Genomic DNA, 18,606 nt, shown 5'->3' on the forward strand with positions numbered 1-18,606 from the left:
GATTTTGATGAAGTAGAAAATTGAGACGAAGTTTACACTGAAATAAAGTTGCAGAGAAAATTGACGAAACTGCTTTTTAATGAAATCTCAGTTACGGTGAGACTTGAACTGACTTATAAGTGATCGACGATTTTGATGACAAAATTCTTGATGAAATCTCAAGTTAGGATTAGGTTTTGATGAAATTTTTGCAGAAATTTTTGGTGAGAGAAACAGTAGAAAGTGGAGTTACTGCAGACTGGTGCAAGAAGAAAGTGGGGTTAACTGTTTCTTCCTATCTTATTAAAGGTTATTTTGGTAATTTAACATTTTAATATTATTGTAGGGCCACTATAATAATTTGCTGAACTTATTAAATAACCCTGGGTCATATTTGCGTATCCCATAATTTATAGGGTCATTTAAATAAATTTCTCTTCTAAATTTTCTCGCTTATCTTAAGCTTAGCAGGTGTAAATGTCGAACGAATATCTAATTACACCCAAAATTTTATCGGACTTTTAAGAACCCACCCGTATCCAATCGTGCATGAACCCCGTATCCAATCGTGCATGACCGGGTTGGGTGCCCACCCGTCAAAATACAGATGGATTGGGTCGGGTCGACAGGTTAGATCAGCAATGCTCAGCCCTCTTATCAAGATCAAACGGCAGTTACTGCACTCTTAAGAGCTCTAATTGCAAGTCCTTGAGATGATCATAACTCTTCTTTTCTGCAAGTCCTAACTTCGTAATTCCTAAAAATAGAAAAAATCGCATAATACAGAGAAAGAGATAGTAGAAACAAATAAGTTCGGGTAAATTGTACTTGATCTTTGTTTGGGAAATGCATAACATCCTTCAGTCAGATTTTCGATCAGCGCTGCAAATTGCAGCCACTGCAACCCTCTGTTATCTAAATCCTTCCAATTCCTTAGGGATTTCATATAAAGAATCTCGAAGATTTACCTCGCCTCTTCTTTATTATCATCAGAATCGCTCCTCTAAGTCGTTAAGTTTGAGAATTAGGTCTCTTTCTTCCTCTTCAGATTCTTCTTCCCCTTCTTCTGTTTCTTGTGATGTAGGAGGAGAAACCCAGCAGAGGAAGAATACAAGTAAACCTTCAATCTGCACAGCTGATGAACTTCATTATGTATCTGTTCCAAATACTGAATGGAGACTCGCTCTTTGGCGTTACCTTCCTTCTCCCCAGGTAAACCTAACAATTTCTGGTCTTTCTTTGTTTTTGCTTCCTGTTTTATTTTGTTAAGAGTTAATTTTAATATTTTCTTATTAGGAGTATGTTAATTCTCAAATTGTTTCTGGGTTATTTGTATAGGTACCTCCCAGGAATCACCCTCTTTTGCTCTTATCTGGAGTTGGTACCAATGCCATTGGTTTTGACCTATCTCCTCAGGTGTGACGTCTATCGCTCCCTCCTTCATTCTTCCTTGTTTTTCATCATCAGGAAAATTTTGTGGATTTCTGTTTGATCTTTTGTTAAAGGGGTGCAAATTTGGAGGATTAAGATACTTATTTAGTCTACGGCTTTAAGCTGGAGCTGAAATCTATAGATATTCTGGGGATAATTTTCCCTACACAATTAGTTGGTATGTCTTTTATGTATTATTGCACCAAGTTGGCTTTTCTGGGATTATAATCACATGATGTCAGTGCCAATTGCACATAGTTGCATGTGCTACACTCTCGAATTTATTAGACTCAGTTGCAATATTGATGGTGAATACAAAATTTCGCTTTAACCTATCATATATGTAATAGGTGTTATCCATCACGCGCGGTATGGGCAACATTGTCGTAACTTCATTCATTAGTTTGTTCCATCGGACTTAATTTCAACTATACGGCACACACAAATGCTGTCTTGTTTAGTTTTATTGATTTAGATAAGGCTGTGCCAGGTTTGCTGAGATTGCAAACTACTCAGTCGAAAACTATGGGTGGGTGCCTTTTGCTATGACAGTTGAAGTGCAATCTTATTAATTTGATGTTGTTATCTTATAGGGTGCGTGCGTCTGATGTTATTTTATTTTATTTTAAATAGAGGCATATCATTATTTCATTAAGATACCTTGTAGATAGATATGTCCTGGCCTAGTCTTAGACAACTAATAATGTTATCTTCCAAATACTAAAACAAGAGCAATTACTTAAAAGAAAAAAAAGAAAAAAAATCAATTCTCAACTCTTTCCCACTTAGCTAATCTACCCGCTTATCGTTTTGCTGCCAATTCACATAACTGAATTGGTTACAGTCTAAAAAACCAAACACCAGCCTTGACATCCTCCAAAATACCTTTATGGCTTTATCCCTCCACGAGTAGCTTGACCTGTCTCCCTTCATATATTTTATCACCTCCTACTTCTTACAGTCTTTTTGAATGGCCACCCATGCATAGACGTCAAAGAGGCCCATTCCACCACCTTCCTTACTGCAATGGCTTCTGCTGCATCACTCCTGTTATATAACTGAATCAGTTCAGAAAAGCAACTAGGCCCTTCTACTCCTCATACTGTTTGTGCTGGCTCCATCATTTATTTGGAAAGAAAACCACGACACTTAGTTTTTAACATAATCATGAAAGAAACTAAGAAAGAAAGTAAAAGAAGGGATAGAGCAAGCACAAACAGTATGAGGAGTAGAAAGGCCTAGTTGCTTTTGCCAGAACTCTGCAAGCTTGTATAAATTGGTTGCAATGTACCCTTTTCCGTGGTCTTTTCTCCGCAGAACGTTTTCTCCTAGCGTTTCATTGATTTACTAATGACATTTAATCTTATTAAACTGGTTTGAGTTCTCCAGTTTCAGTTGCTTGCTTTTGTTACTAAACTAAACTGGTTTATTTATTTATAAGACGTCTTTTGCCGAGGCCCTTTCTCCAGTTTCAGTTGCTTGCTTTTGTTACTTAACATTTTTATTGCTTTAATGCAGTCTTCATTTGCACGCCACATGTCCAACCAGGGATATGATACATGGATTCTTGAAGTTCGAGGTGCTGGGTTGAGTGCTCAAGGAGCAGAAGCCAGTGCAATTGAACAGTCTGTACAAGATGGAATTGCGTCTGAGCTCATAAAATCTACTAGTGGGGTTCCAGATGGTGATTTGCCTACAGAACTGCAGCCAGCTGTCAAGGACCTAGGTGCTTTGGCCGAGGCAGCAATCTCTGCTGTACAAAACAAGAAGGATTTGGAAACAGTCTGGGATGAATCACTACTCGTGTCAAAATTGACTGACACTTTTATGCGTTTATCTGAAAGACTTTCTGGCTTTCTTAATGATGGTCAATCAAGGATCATCTCTGCTAAACTGTTTGACCAAATATCGAAACTCTTGGAAGATTCTCAGTTGTCTGAACGCTTTAACGAGATCAGGGGAAATCTTTCAGGTTTGTTAGAAGCAAGACAAAATTCTGCTATTGTCACCCAAGTTAGGGAATTGAGTCAGAGGCTTGTAAATACTATTGAGGAAGGTCAACGTTCTGTTTCTCCACAACTATTTGACTTACAAGAGCGTCTGTCCACAACTGTTGAGGATTTTCAGAAACAGCTTGACTTGATTGTGAAATATGATTGGGACTTTGAAAATTACCTGGAAGAAGACGTACCTGCAGCGGTGAGGTGATATTTTATTATGCTACGAATGTTTAAAATTATATATCTTCTCTCTGAAAACTGTTCCTTTAGTCTTTGCTACTTTTTCGTCTTTCTCTCTTTCCTGGCTAACAGAAATAAAATGCCTCCAAAGTAACATGTCCCCTGAACTTTAATGATTTATTGATAGTCTTTATCTTTTAAAAAAAATAGATGGAGTATGTAATGGCTCAAACCAAACCCAAGGATGGTAAGTTGCTTGCTATTGGTCATTCTATGGGAGGGATCTTGCTGTATGCTATGCTCGCAAAATATGGTAATGTCATCCCTAATCCTGTTCTCTTCTACAACTTTTTTTGTTTTGAATATAATGACTTGCGGAGACTGCAAATCAACTTTGTCATGTGGTTTACCGTTTTCCTCTGTTGTTTAGTTATCGTCTACCGTTACTATTTGGAAGTTTAATTATGGCAGAATTGTTGGCTATATCTTGTGGTTTAGCAACAAATTATGATCAGTTTAAGTTAAATTGTTGATTAGCTTAAGTTAAATCAGATTAGTGATAGTCCCGATTATGGTGTGATTGTAGTCTTAATCATGTGTTTAAGTTAAAATTTGGTTAATGGTACTTCAAGTGAAAAGTAGCTGCATCACTCTATGAGGTGGTACGCATCGATGTCAAATACTAGGTGTCTTTCCAACTCGTGGTGGCAAGGTTGGACTCTCTTCTAGCCTTCTTGCATATATAGGATTTTTGTCTTTTTTCCATTAGTCAAGCAAGAAGAAATAGTAGTTGCGGTCCAAGTCGGAAAACCCAGTACCAATCTGATTTCCTCTCTAATTTTTCCTTTTTAATTCTGTATAGCTTCGTGCTAAATGTTTTATACCATGTAAGCTGTTTCCTGTTCATTTTTGTTGTTAATTCGAAATGTAGCTATAGAGTTCCGAGGATTGTGATGGATTTTGTGGTGTTGTTTATCTTGTAGAATTTGTTAAGTCAAGGGCATAAATCTCATTCAGCGTAGAGTAAAGTTATTTTCATATGTAAAAACTTAGTTATGATAATTTAGGAGCTAATTTCAACCAGGAATTACTTAAATATATATATTTTTGAGTATTTTTTATTTCATACTGCTAGGTTCCAAAGGAAGAAACTCCAACTTGGCAGCAATTGTTACATTGGCATCATCGCTTGACTACTCAGCTTCTAGATCTTCGCTCAAACTTCTGTTGCCCCTTGTATGTATCCACATGTTGTTGAATACATGCTACTGCCCCGGATAAGTATTGTTCTAGTATTTCAGAATTCGTTTTTATTTAACAATGTGTCTAATGCAGGCGGATCCTGCTCAAGCTCTGAACGTCCCAGTTATTCCGTTAGGGGCATTGCTTGCGGCTGCTTACCCTCTTTCTTCTCGCCCTCCTTATGTTTTGTCTTGGCTTAATCATCAGATCTCAGCTGAGGACATGATGCATCCAGAGTTGCTCAAAAAACTTGTCTTGAACAATTTTTGTAAGTTAAAGTTGAAACAGTGGCTCATATTAGGATTACACTTAACTAAAACTACGAGAGCACAAGTCAAGATCAATTATAGGTTAAAATGGGTTTAAACTTATTTAGCATTGTTGTTGATGATCCATCCACATATAACGGTTGTCAAAGTTAGAAATCAACATGACAAGCAAGTCAATTCACAAAGGATTAGGGAATTACCATTGACTGATCAGACTGACCGCTTTTGAGGATTTTGTGAAATATCGGTGCGAGTTCCACGTACCTTATTAATAGTTTAATATTAGTAGATGTAAACAGTAGCGGGAAGGGTTATTGAGAATAGAACTTCAGGTTTAAGTAAAACCTGATTGTTGTTTGCTGAAATAGTTTATGCCGAAGAAACAAACTAGGCCATTTCAAGTATGGTAAACCTCTAGCACTTGTTTGTGATCACTCTAGGATGACTAGAGTGCATCTGCTAAAGGCTTATTTTTCAATTGTTCTGGATAATGAGCTTTTTACTTTCTATGCACTAATTTTACTATTTATCCCATGGCTGGTCAGTGCTCCTGTTTTTGTCATTCGCGAGTCATAATTTTGGCATGTTCATAAGTAGTTGGGGCACTTTGAGCCCAAAAGGCAGTCAATATTGCATCCATTATTTCATCTACCCTCCCTGCAGCACTCTCTCTGACTAGAAGTGGAATCTTGATTTCCTTTAGTCTAAGTTTTTGCTGGTGCCTGTTCAAATATTTGTGGTGACCTCTTATGTTGACTATTTGCTTGCTTAACATGTTGCAGAAGAGTAATAGTTTGTTTGATTTTAACAGGTACTATACCAGCTAAGCTTCTTTTGCAGCTAACGACAGCTTTCCGGGAGGGTGGGTTACGTGACAGGAGTGGCACTTTCTTTTACAAGGATCATCTTCAAAATGTCAATGTTCCTGTTTTAGCACTCGCTGGGGACTTTGATATGATCTGCCCGCCTGATGCCGTTTATGGTAAAATATTTGTGATTTTGTATCGAGTAAAATCTTGTTTTCGAAAACAATCTCTCCTTTATCATGTTCCATTTTTTTTCTCTTCTGCTGATGAGGTGAATTTAACAGAAACAGTCAAAATAATTCCTCAACATTTGGCAACATATAAAGTCTTTGGAGAAGATGGGGGGCCGCATTATGCTCATTATGACTTGATTGGAGGACGTTTGGTACTCTCTCTTTCTCTCTCTCTCTCTCTCTCTCTCTCTCTCACTCTCACTCTCTCTCTGTCTCTCACACACACACACACTATATCTTCGGTTTCTTAATTTCTGATTGCCAATTATATATGTTTCCTTGTGCAGGCAGTGGATCAAGTATATCCATGTATAGTTGAGTTCCTAAGTGTCCATGATGCTGTGCAACAATAAACCTCGATAGAGATTTCAGTTTGTATGTGGACAAGCTCCTAGATTGGTACATACACACTCGGAGAGAGACAGATCCATGCATGTTTGGAAGAGGTTGTTTGTTGGTGTACATAAACGGCAGTGTCGAATCTAATTTTCCTTTTCATTACATTACACATTTTGATCAAGTGCACAGGTGTTATTTGTTACTGGGTTTGCGCTTGTGCTAATTTGCCTGGATTTGTCTATGAACTATTGGAGGCCATGTCAACAAATATATTTCATAAAAAAGTATCCGTAAAAGTAAGAATGACTCAAAAATAGTATCTGTGAAAATTAAAATCAATAAAATACATTAAAAGAGACGCTTAGTAATGTGTAGCGGCAAATGAAAACTCAGCAATGTGAACCTCCAACCAAAAGGAAAATCTTTGCTTCAGGATAAAAAAAACAAAAACCGAAGGAATGAGCTTCTCCATTAAGCTTCTTTGATCCTCTCTTGCATGGCTGTTCTTTTCACGCTCTCCCTGTACTTTCTGTTCATATTTCAGATCTCCCTTACCATTTGGTAAAGTTTGCCTCACCATAAATTTCAAATTCAACTTTGTGACTCTTAAATCTAAGAATTCACTGGATAATTCTTTTGTTATAAAAGAAACCCATATCACCCTTGCTGGAAATAAGTGCAACAAATATTATGAAAAATGTGAAAATGACCAGACTACCCTTATCTGATATAAGTAAAATAAATATTACAGACTGTAAAAATGACTATTTTATCCTTTTAGAAATAAGTGCAACAAATATTATGGAGACTGTAAAAATGTCCAAACTACCTTTATCGGAAATAAGTTAAGTAAATATTACAGACTGTGAAAATGACTATTTTATCCTAAGTGCAACAAATATTATGGAGACTGTGAAAATGACCAAACTACCTTTATCGGAAATAAGTTAAGTAAATATTACAGACTGTGAAAATGACTATTTTATCCTTAGTGGAAATTAGTGCAATAAATATTACGGAGACTGTGAGAATGACCAGACTACCCTTATCGGAAATAAGTAAAGTAAATATTACAGTCCGTGAAAATGACCATTTTACCCTTAGTGGAAATAAGTGCAATAAATGTTATGGTGACTTTGAAAATGACCAGACTACCCTTATCAAAAATAAGTAAAGTAAATAATACAAACTGTGAAAATGACTATTTTACCCTTAGTGGAAATTAGTGCAATAAATATTACGGAGATTGTGAAAATGACCATACTACCCTTATCGGAAATAAGTAAAGTAAATATTATAGATAGTGAAAATGATCATATTACCCTTACTAGAAATTAGTGCAATAAATATTATGGAGACGTTGAAAATGACCAGACTACCCTTATCGAGAAGTAAAGTAAATATTACAGACCGTGAAAATGACCTATTATCCTTACTGGAAAATGACCATTTTACCCTTACAGTCTCCAGAAGGGTAAAATAATCATATTCACCGTCTGTAATATTTACTTTAATAAGAGACAAAAATAGGCAAGCTCTTAATTTCCCGTAGTAACCGTCTCAAAAATAGGCAAGCTCGTAACTTTACTGGTTTCCCAGGAAAGATCAGGACCATTTTATGCTCGTAACTTTACTGGTATGCTCGTAACTTTACTGGTTTCCCAGGAGAGATCAGGAACAACTTTTACGGTATCTTAATCTAAGGTGTTTATGTTTTCTTAAAAAAAATAAAAATAAATAAATTAAGTGAATTCTATTGGAGCAATACAAAGACGAATGTATGTGGTGAACACTACTACATCATAAAATTTATTTTTTACAAACCAAGGGTCTCTCAGGTGAGATGATCAAAATTGGAGCATAAGGTTAGACCTGTATCTATATTCTATATTAGCATAATCACACCTACCATCCTCGGTTCAGACAAGTGTTGGTCAAGTACTTATACAAATTTCGGTATAAATTTTCTTAAAGTTCTTGACCGTAAACAGAGGTATAAATTTGCTTGGAATGAAAAGAATCAGATAAATACATTTTGCTTATATGATGATATCAAACTAAGCATATAGTACATCTAGGTTTGCAAGAGAATTACAACAAAGGGAGGAGCGGGTGGAGGGACTAATGAATTTGATAAAGAAGAAATATGTTGATGCCGACTTGTTTACTATATTCTACTTACTTGTTTACCTAGATAGTTGTTGACTAGTTTATAAGTGAAAGAATGTGTTGAGCAATCTCCGCAGAGGCTTCAGGACATCCAGATTTCAAAGCCTTCTCACACATATCTGCCATCTGTTTCTCATCCCCTGCCACAACAAATAATCATGAAATTAATTTCAGAACCCAACTAGGTACACATCAAGAAATTGATACACAAGCTTGTCCTAAAACCAGATGAGCTTGGATTAGTTGATCCAAGCATAACTGTAGGACATGAATTTCTTTTTCCTCTAATTTAGAAAGAACTGGTTCAAGTTGAAGTGCATCCAAGGTAAAATCAAATTAATATCTACATAATTACAACAGGCTTGGCTATGGACTTCTGCAACAGAGAACCCTGAGAAGATCTCATAACAGACCCATTTAATTCAGAGAAAAAAATCAATTACAAAGACTAAATTTTATGTTGACATTAAGGTCACGCTCAAATAAGAATCTGATTCACTATCAATCCATTTGAATAATTATACTACAACGAAGAGTACTAATTACTAAATTAAACGTATAAAATTTAGAGATCAGAAGCAGATTGATGTTAGTTCTGCAACTTTTAAACTTTTATACCTAAGATCTCTTCTATTGCAATTCCAAGTGTAGTTGAATCAAGTTCGTCCTCGGTTATCACCTTAGAGCCTGCTATGTCTTCCATAATGAATGCATTTTTCATTTGATGTCCTTCAGCAACATATGGAGATGGAATCTACAATGTTAAACGGAAAAGAAAAGGAAATCATCAAGCAGCATAGACTGAATGTCAACTAATCACACCGCATAATAGTTTCTAAGAAGCAAGTGCATGTAGGGATCAATTGCAATGGCCATTCTTATCACGTAGCGTAATCTAGGTAAACACAAGCCTCGGTTGTTCAGTATCATAATTCATAATATCATATATCAACTCGTAACAAAACCAGTTAATCCAGTTGTTTCATGACTAGAAAATCATTTACACTCTACAAAATCGAACAAAATGAAAAACTATTATTCCGAGAGTATATTTTTTTCAGAAAGAATCTCAACCCCTAAATTTTCATCCAGCGATTAACAATGTACCCATGATTTATTTTGCCACTTGTGAAACTAAAGGGACGGTTCCTAAGTGGTCAGGTTTCGACACAGAATCTCCACCCCTCAAATTGAAGGGTCGGGATTCTGAGAGTACATTTTTCAGTAAGAATCTCAACCCATTGATTCCACTCTTCCAGTTGTTGAAACTGTACTGGTAACTAAATTTTAATACTTCGAAAAGATAATTCCCAGTGGCCAGGTTTTGTCAAAAAATCTCAATTCTCAACCCTTGACCTCAAACATTCAACAGTTACAAGCAATTGATTTTATTCCTAAAGTATAGCACCGATAAATGAAATGAACACAGCAGCAATTCAAGAAGCAACAGATTGTTACACCCCAGCCTCCCAGAATCCCGACCAATACAACATACTGTGAAAATAGCAAGTCAATTACTTCCACACACTTATTCATGCATGTATAAGATTATGAATATCACTCCATGAGTTTGGTTTGTTAGTTGAGAACAATACTCAATGTGCATGATACTGCATACAATTCTTGCAACCAGTCAGTTACCCATCCAGTTAACTTGGTGTACAAACAATGTTGTTTTCTTTAATTAGTAAAACAAACAAAAACTCACTCTAACCTTCTGCTATAATCTCTGCATTAAATTTATTTTTTACATTGAGTGAATTTCAAAGCCACTTATTTTTCAATTATTTCATGGTATAGTGAACAGCTGAAATAGTATCTGACATGGTGGCATGTCCTTGTTATGGAATTGTCCGTTTACTTACATATTTCATCTTCAGCTTTTCTTTAGTGGTTTAAGTTAGATGTTTATTCATTTAACAACTGATTGTCATTATAAGTTTCTAACCTCGAATCAATTGAACCAAAAAACTGTAGCAAACTTTAAAACAGCATATTTCTTATTATGTATGTCTCTTGATATCTGGTGGATGGTACTAGTTACGTAGTTGGTTATCATGCTTGATAAGTTTCCATGTAATTTTGAAGTTCAGTGAATTACCAGAATAGAAGGTTTTCCTGTGGCCATGATTTCGGAGCAAGTCACTGCACCAGCCCTTGAGATAACAAGATCCGCAGCTGCATATGCCAAATCCATTTTATGCATGAACCTACAGGAAAATCAGAAAATATGAAACGTAATACCCCACTACACTAGTTTCTCCAAATGCATGGACTGCAAAATGTTTTGTCTGATAAACCTCAAATGACAAAAGTCATAGCACAATAGCGAAAAAAACTCGCAAAGAAATCAAAGACAACATTTCCCAGCAGGGAAGTCCACAATCCACAGCGTTATTCTCAGCTCAACTTAAGAAGATCTTTGGGCAAAAATTCAATAATTACAGGCGTAAGTAAGATTTTGTGATGCTTTTCCACCCCTTAATTAAGAAAATTCAATAATAGTATGGCTTGCAAGTATATACATCCTGTTTAAAAAGTAAAATCCACCGCACTAACTAGACCATAGCGAGAAGTGCCTGAGAGTTTGAGAATTTGCAGGGTTTGCAAGTGCGGAAGACGGAATCATCAACATCCATTTTAATCAGGTTGGTAGGTCCAATCTGGCATATTGCAGAAATAATGCTACAAGTGATATGTACAATCATACGCTAGTTGTGTTTCTAAAGACATCAGATACAGATGTCCATATGTGGTCAAGCTCTAGGAGACATCAGAAAGCCTTTGGGGACATCATTATTTGAATATTTCTAACTATCCTCTATGTAATTATCAGAATGACACTACTTTTAGACTGTAATTTATCCCATTTTTGTGTCATATTTTTCATGTATTACTTTGGAGTGTCCTTTTTTTAGTGAAACCTTTTCTTTACCTAACTTATTCCTCCAGCATTTGTTCTTTACACCTGGCAGTATAAAACTAGCATGCATCCAGAACATATCAACTTCACAATGTGTAAAATACATTGATGCAAAACTCTATGCCCCTTGTTTACTCAGCCTACCATATACTATTCTGAGGATAATTTAACTGTCCACATGCTACCACAACATTATGAGAAGGACTAGGCACATTGTCAAATCAAGACCAAATTTCATAGAAACCTCTCCAATTTAGGATTCTATAGATGCCAATCAAAAGTTAAGTAATAAAAGCAAACTCACGGTGTCAATACCAAGCGAGGATGATTCTTAACAAGGCTCTCCATCTCATTGAATGAGTCGACACCAGTCTGCCAGATGATAAATCTGTTCTTGTGCTCAGATAACATTCGAGAATACATATTTAGTACTGCAATGTTAATGGCATTTGCACCTAATGAACCTCCAAGAACCAACACTATCCTAGATTCTAAATCCCAAGTCTTTGCAGCCCTAGGAAAGAAATGCATCCTCGCCACAGCCTTTGACATATATTTCCTCAAAGATAACCTAATAGGATTCCCACTTATAATACATTTACCCTTATTTGGAAAATACTTGACTGATGATGGAAAAGCAACAAAAATGAAATCAGCAAAAAATGAAAGAAGCCAATTCGCAAGACCTGGTACAGAATTCTGCTCCTGAATTACTAGTTTATTTAAGCCTCTTCGAAAGAGGGCTGCAGTAAGACAAATTGGGGCAGACACGTATCCGCCAGTACCTACAATGATCTGAGGATCAAAAGTTTTTAACACCTTCCAGCTTTTCACCATAGATTTGATCAAACGGCAAGGAAAAAGAAGGTTGGTGGGAGAAAATAAAATTGGGCGAGCTAAAGGAAAGCAAGGTATGGAAACAAAATCATATCCAGTGGAAGGTACAGCGATGCTTTCCATTCCTTTGTGATCACCAACAAATAGTATCTGGATGTTAGGGTTTATAACCTTCAGATCATCAGCAATGGCAACTGCAGGGTAGATGTGACCACCAGTTCCACCAGCTGTAAACATGATACGGATTTGATCAGTTTTCTTAGTTGCGGTAGTGGTAGTGGTGGTAGAAGATGAGAGATTTTTATCATCTTTTTTACAACTTATTGATAAACAGCGGTGGATTTTCTTGAGATCCCTGAACACAAAGAAGATACACAATCAAAATTGAAGATATATGTTACTATTATTATCATTATTAATATATATAGGGAGAGGGAGAGTACCTGCCTTGATGGTGCAGTGTAGAGGTAGCCAGAAGGAGAAGAAGGGGTGTTTTTCTGTAAGTTCGAGAAGACGAGAGTGAATGAGGGATGAGTGACAGAAGCCATTAAAGTTGGGTGCTAATTCAAGAAACGAGGGGATCATTTGCAACTCTTCTCAGTTTTGAGAAGAAGAAAATCCTGAGGATACTAGGAGATACAGTAGAAAGAGACCGACAAGGTTTTTCTACAGAAATGATCGTTCTAAACAAACCGTCACCTAGTCTCCCCCAAAACGTAAAACCCCAATAGAAATTAGAAAATGACGATGAAACCGATGGAAACAGTGGGTCCCACAAAGATTAGTAAAAACAGTTTAGGGTAATTGTGGGGACAGGTTGTTTTGATTTTTTTTACTTTTACTAGTTTCTCATCCGTGCATCGCACGGGGCTGTTTCTTTGCTTACAAAATATTGGACGCGCTTGTTATGAAAGAATATCATAAAAATTGGTAACGAATCAGTATGTATGATAGTATGCCTATGATACTCTTCTTACACATAAAAAATCAACCAAAAAAGTGTAGGTGTGTAGGAAAATAAAATGAACCAATAAAACACTAAACCAGATATGAAATCTCACCTCCAAGAAATTTGCACATTGAGAAAAACATCAGAACAAACATGAATAAGAGTCATTGTTCTTTTATACTCCTTCTGTTACTTTTTAATAGGCCAGTTTCTATGAATAAATATTTCAAAAAAATAGGTTAATTTCTTAATTGGGAAAGTCAAATGTTACTTTAATTTTTTGTGACCACTTTTCTTTCAACTTCTTTTGATGACAAGTGTTATGTGGACAATTTCACTTATTTTTTTGGTTGACAAGTGTCATGGGGACCATTTCACTTCACTTCTTTTATTGACAAGTGTCTAGAGGTCCACTTTCAATAATTAGTTCTCTTCATTTTCTTAATTTTCTCAAAAAAAAATCGACCTATTAAAAAGTAACGGAGGGAGTAGTTTAAAGTGAAAGAAGAAATGTAAGCTCCGTATATTTTTTACTGTCTCGATGGCTTAGTTTATTTCATTCATTTTGCTTATGTTACTGATCTAGTCCACGTGCAATAATTTTGCGTAGCTGCGAGAAACCGAATTTAGTGGGGTATATAAAGAACTAACCAGTAACGAGGAAGACTTCCTAATTAAAAATTCCTCAAGCTACAATACGCTCATGGTGATAGTATCGAGAAGACGATGATGACCTCGACGACGGATCCTAAATGCTTGACATAACTAAAAGAGAATTGAAAATCGGTTGTAATTAAAGACTAATGGTGCGAAAGGCTAATGGATAAAACTAATGGGGCCAAAGAATGGACTGGAAGGTTTATAAGTCTTTAAACATTCGTCAGACTACAGTAAACACTGAACGAAATAAAATCATATCCGACTGAATCCAAACAAACAAACAAAAAAAAAAAAAACCGTGGCCTATAACTGAGATCTTATAATATAGCTCGTGAACATGCGAGCAAGTAACTCTTCGAGTCCGAGGTCCGACATTTCTATTTCTCTATTTCTTAATAAAAAAAATTTGTGAAGTCCCTTTGGTCTCTATTTCTTAATACAAAAAATTTGTGAAGTCCCTTTGGTAGTGATACAACTATTAGTTTCTATTTAAGGCATTCCGCATGAGCTAGCGTCATTCAATAAATTTTTAAGATTCTATGCAAACTAAAATGAATGCATTTGTTGAAGCTTGGTTTAAAAGGATTAGGAAAAGAAATGTTGGTGTTGGTTCATCGGGTGAAGTTTCTTTGCATTAGAATATTTCAAATTTTTATAGAGTTATAATTTGTATAAATTTGGAGGAATCTATATAAACGGATGTACTACGGAGGAGCATGGATGGAAAGAACCAAAGCTAGCTTGTAAACAGAAGTAACTCTGCCGAGTCTCTTCAAATCGCTCCAAGCCCCAAGAGGGTCATGCATCAATTTCTAACAAAAATAAATGCACAACAAAAAGAAATATGCTTCAAAAAAGAAAAAAAATCGAGAAGTTTCTTCTCTAAAAAAATTGCTAATATACATGCATTATACATCAGCTACAAAGTAAAACATGATTCCGAGCAACTGCATTGAGCAGTATGTTCTCTCCTTATATGCACCAGAAAAGATTTTCTAAACTCCAACATCTGCTTATATGCATGAGATCTGTAACTAAAGGAATGTGAAAACAGTACAATATTTCACGTTTCTGGGTCGCATATTGCTCATGAGAGTCAGTAACTAAAGGACTGTCCATGTACCACGCGAAGCCACAATCCACACGCCATATCCCACAGGACCTACACCAACTTATAAACCAAAATTATAAACCAAAATAGAGAAGTTCACTATGTATTTTCCAATTTGACCACCAAAGAAAGCAACGCACTAAACAACAAATAAAGTGCAGGAGGGTTAAAAACAAAGAACATAACCACATAAATCGCAAAAAACATAGATGAAAAGAAGAAAAATAAAATTTATCAAGGCATCCGTTTATGGCAATCCTATATTTTCTAACTTCGTACACCATACTTATCAACAATAAAAGTGAAATAAAAAAACTAAAATTGAAGAAAAGCCCTAATTCCCTAAAATAAGGGTTTGGATGTATTACCTCATCCATGTACGGAGTCTTGTATAATCTGATTTCACCATCCCTACGCTACACCAATCATAAAAGTGAATTTAGAGAGTTAAAAACAAAGAAAACTGGTATCAACCAACTGCAAAACAAAAAAAATGAAAAATCCCAGACATACCGAATTAAAGGATTTCAATATTTTATGCCTAGTGTGATTTATTATTACCATTACAAAGTTTCTAAAAAGCCATGACCACCCTTAACCGCAACTTTGTTATTACAATTACTGCAACATTATTACCATCACAAAGTCTAAAAAGAAGTAGGAACTTCCACTGCCGCACCCAATGGTAAACCAATGTACATGCAAACAAAATTGAGATAAATGGAAGAAAAAATCTAGCAAAAAATATGCAAGCTAGGTTTGGATTCTGCTCATTGAGAGCTTAGGCCAAAAAATTCTATGAAAAAAAACTCTATTTAGGAAACATTACCGATTCTTAAAAGTTATCCAATCTTTAAAATATTGGATATCCAGTATAATTTTGGTAGCCACATTTAGTTACTGCAATATTTAAAATAACGAAAATATCCTACACGTCTAGGAATAGAGTTCATGCTCTTATTCCTTCTATTTTTAGCGACAAGGACAATATTAAGAAAAATATTATTAAAAACTAACTTAATGACGTAGTTCATACCGGAAATATCATCCAGGGATAAGATGTAGATTTAAGATGTGGCGGGAACCATTGGGATTGCCTTACAATGAAATTTAAACGCAGTTTTTTTAAGAATGGGGTGTAGATTATGATGGTACGGATCGTGAGCACAATAATAGGACGATAACAGTTGTGATCCCGATATTTTCGAGTGAAAGAGTTATTGGGCCAAAAACAACTAAACTTTTTTACAAAAACACCTTGACATTCATGTACGTCTATACATAAAGATTTGACAACAACAATAGTTTATGATGCATCAACGTTTATCGCTATACTAAGATTTGAAAGAGAAGAAGAGCTTTACCAATTTCTCCACGCCACGACAATCATTAAGAGGGAATAGGAAATAGCGCATTGCAACAGACTCTACGTATTAGAACACAAAACCCTACAAACAAAAAAACCATCAGAAGTGAGTAGCGGCGCCATACCAATAAGGTGAGGAATCGTGTGTTTGTGCGTGCTTTGCCATTTTATATAGGTGCCAGGAAAACATCACGGAGTATCTATTCTGAATAAATCAAAATATATTTTTACCTAATTAACAAATCCTATTTTGGATAGTTGGTTCTAGAAAATATAAAAATAACATAATTATGTTTAAAAACAAAATAAAATCTGCTTATTTCGGAAAAAAATCCCTAATTTCGGGAAAAAATCCCTAAAAAGACAGTAATAAATGTTTTTTTCTTTTGTTTTGTTTTATCTTACATATCTGTTTTTAGAAGAAAAAAAATTTAGGGATTTTTTGGTTAGATTCTAAACTAAACCAAAGAAGAAACCACTCCATCGTCTGCATTCTGTCAAAATAACTCAAATTCAATTTAAGAAGAATTAGATTAATAATCACCAAATTAACTTTGCACATAAAAATATACTTTTAAATGCCTTGCCTCCTTTGGTGGACATTCAACTTGCTTTATCGCCATTCATATTATATAGAAAACCTTTCCATGTCGGTTTCTCTCTTTCCCTCAACTATGCGATTCCTGCTTTAGAAAAAAAATACCGCGATTCCATTGTTTTAGAGAGAGCGAAAAGGAAAATAATAATAAAAATAATAAATAAGATTTCACTGAGGGGTGTGGATCTCTCACCGTGAGTCGTTTATTTAGAGAGAAAATTGGGTTCCGGTACATATGCCAAGATTTTGAAGAGAAGGAGATTACCAAACCAATTTCTTCCATGCGAAAATCTATTAGAAATCCTATTAAAATAACTTTTCATGTGAATATCTATTGGCCATCCCATTCACATAGCATTTGCAGCGCTAACGATTTCGAGAATACCTGCAAAACCACAATAGTTTGTTAATTATACAACAATATGACGAATCGGGATTAAAAAAAAAGTGCCATCAGAAAAGAGAAGCGGCGAGGAAGATGGGGCGTGGCTTATGCTCCAATAACTGATATAAAGAAAAACTTTTCCATAAATAAAAAGATTTTGTTTTGAAAATAATACTAATCGATATCTAAAAATATCTAGGATTTTTATATTTTTGGCTAACTGTTTTTTATTTTTCTATTGTATAACTTGTATTATTTTTGGCAAGTTCAGGCTACGAAAATCTTGGTTTACCTGATTTATATTTTTATTTTCTATTACTTGAATTTATGATAAACAATAATATATTTTTCTAACCCGTACACAATATTTTTAGCATATTTTTCTATAAGATAAATAAATAAATAAATAAAGATTATTTTTGGAAAACTATATTTATTTGTTGAGTTATTTTTCCAAAAAAGTTATTGAGTATCTTCTACACGTTTAAAAAAGGAAACTGCTTTTATTTATTTTTGTTTTTTATGAAATGAACAATATTAAGAAAAATAATGTTGAAACCAATATTCATTTTTGTTGATTATAGTTTTTTATCAAGGATTTTTGGTTCCTCATTTTTAGTTTTCTTTAAATCATGTTATGCTACTTCCATGTTTTTATTGACGGTTTTATATTTCGAACTATTGGACAGGATTAATGATCGAGTTTTTTGCGGAAGGGGTAGCACGCGTTGATCCGGTAAGCATTCACAACTCTATGCATATTGATTCATAAACTTTGATCAAAGTATTTTTACTTCTTTCGAATTGTAAATGTAATCCTAGTTAGAGTTAGTGTTAATATTAATTAATAGCTTGAAATTATAATTAGGATTAGTTTAATTATCAAAAACTGTAATTGGACATTGGACATTTTTATTTTTATAATTTTGTGATTCATTTAATTTTGTGATGAAATCATGATCAACGATTTTTTTTATGTGATTTTATTTTAATTTTGTTTGTAATCTTTTTTTTTGTTTATTTTGTTTGTGACTTTAATTGTTAGGATTAAATGTAGCCGATTTTTTAAAAATATTTTTGGCAATGTATTAGATTTTATTATATTTAGTTATTTTAGATAATTTGCTTG

At 34.9% G+C, this 18,606-nt stretch overlaps 2 protein-coding genes and 1 long non-coding RNA gene across 7 annotated transcripts; 1 reads left to right on the forward strand and 2 right to left on the reverse strand.

Annotated features, from left to right (window-relative positions):
• Positions 1–667: 667 nt before the first annotated feature.
• On the forward strand, positions 668–6,786 carry LOC113298061. 2 transcript variants are annotated; one of them, XM_026546716.1, is made up of 9 exons: positions 668–1,191; positions 1,318–1,395; positions 2,929–3,609; positions 3,801–3,903; positions 4,726–4,826; positions 4,926–5,100; positions 5,913–6,083; positions 6,192–6,292; positions 6,428–6,786. In XM_026546716.1, the coding sequence occupies exons 1-9, from the start codon at positions 826–828 to the stop codon at positions 6,491–6,493; spliced, it is 1,842 nt and encodes a 613-aa protein (XP_026402501.1). In that variant the 5' UTR covers positions 668–825; the 3' UTR covers positions 6,494–6,786. The 2 variants fall into 2 exon arrangements, with proteins under 2 accessions (XP_026402501.1, XP_026402502.1); XM_026546717.1 differs by having other exon boundaries at positions 6,198–6,292.
• A 1,674-nt stretch (positions 6,787–8,460) lies between these two features.
• On the reverse strand, positions 8,461–13,110 carry LOC113298063 (UDP-N-acetylglucosamine--N-acetylmuramyl-(pentapeptide) pyrophosphoryl-undecaprenol N-acetylglucosamine transferase-like). Of its 4 annotated transcripts, none has more exons than XM_026546718.1 (5): positions 12,856–13,110; positions 11,876–12,763; positions 10,750–10,858; positions 9,267–9,402; positions 8,461–8,788 (listed from the first exon to the last, which is right to left on the reverse strand). In XM_026546718.1, the coding sequence occupies exons 1-5, from the start codon at positions 12,954–12,956 to the stop codon at positions 8,685–8,687; spliced, it is 1,338 nt and encodes a 445-aa protein (XP_026402503.1). In that variant the 5' UTR covers positions 12,957–13,110; the 3' UTR covers positions 8,461–8,684. The 4 variants fall into 4 exon arrangements, with proteins under 4 accessions (XP_026402503.1, XP_026402504.1, XP_026402506.1 ...); XM_026546719.1 differs by having other exon boundaries at positions 8,498–8,788; positions 11,876–12,635; positions 12,852–13,101; XM_026546721.1 differs by having other exon boundaries at positions 8,498–8,788; positions 12,852–12,985.
• Positions 13,111–14,843: 1,733 nt separating this feature from the next.
• On the reverse strand, positions 14,844–17,570 carry LOC113292883. Its single transcript, XR_003331924.1, has 5 exons — positions 17,286–17,570; positions 17,067–17,177; positions 16,493–16,576; positions 15,497–15,544; positions 14,844–15,179 (listed from the first exon to the last, which is right to left on the reverse strand). It is a non-coding gene; the product is annotated as an uncharacterized LOC113292883 (long non-coding RNA).
• Between the last annotated feature and the right edge of the window lie 1,036 nt (positions 17,571–18,606).

The sequence above is a fragment of the Papaver somniferum genome, chromosome 7 (genome assembly GCF_003573695.1).
Source record: "Papaver somniferum cultivar HN1 chromosome 7, ASM357369v1, whole genome shotgun sequence".
NCBI classification, from domain to species: Eukaryota; Viridiplantae; Streptophyta; class Magnoliopsida; order Ranunculales; family Papaveraceae; genus Papaver; species Papaver somniferum.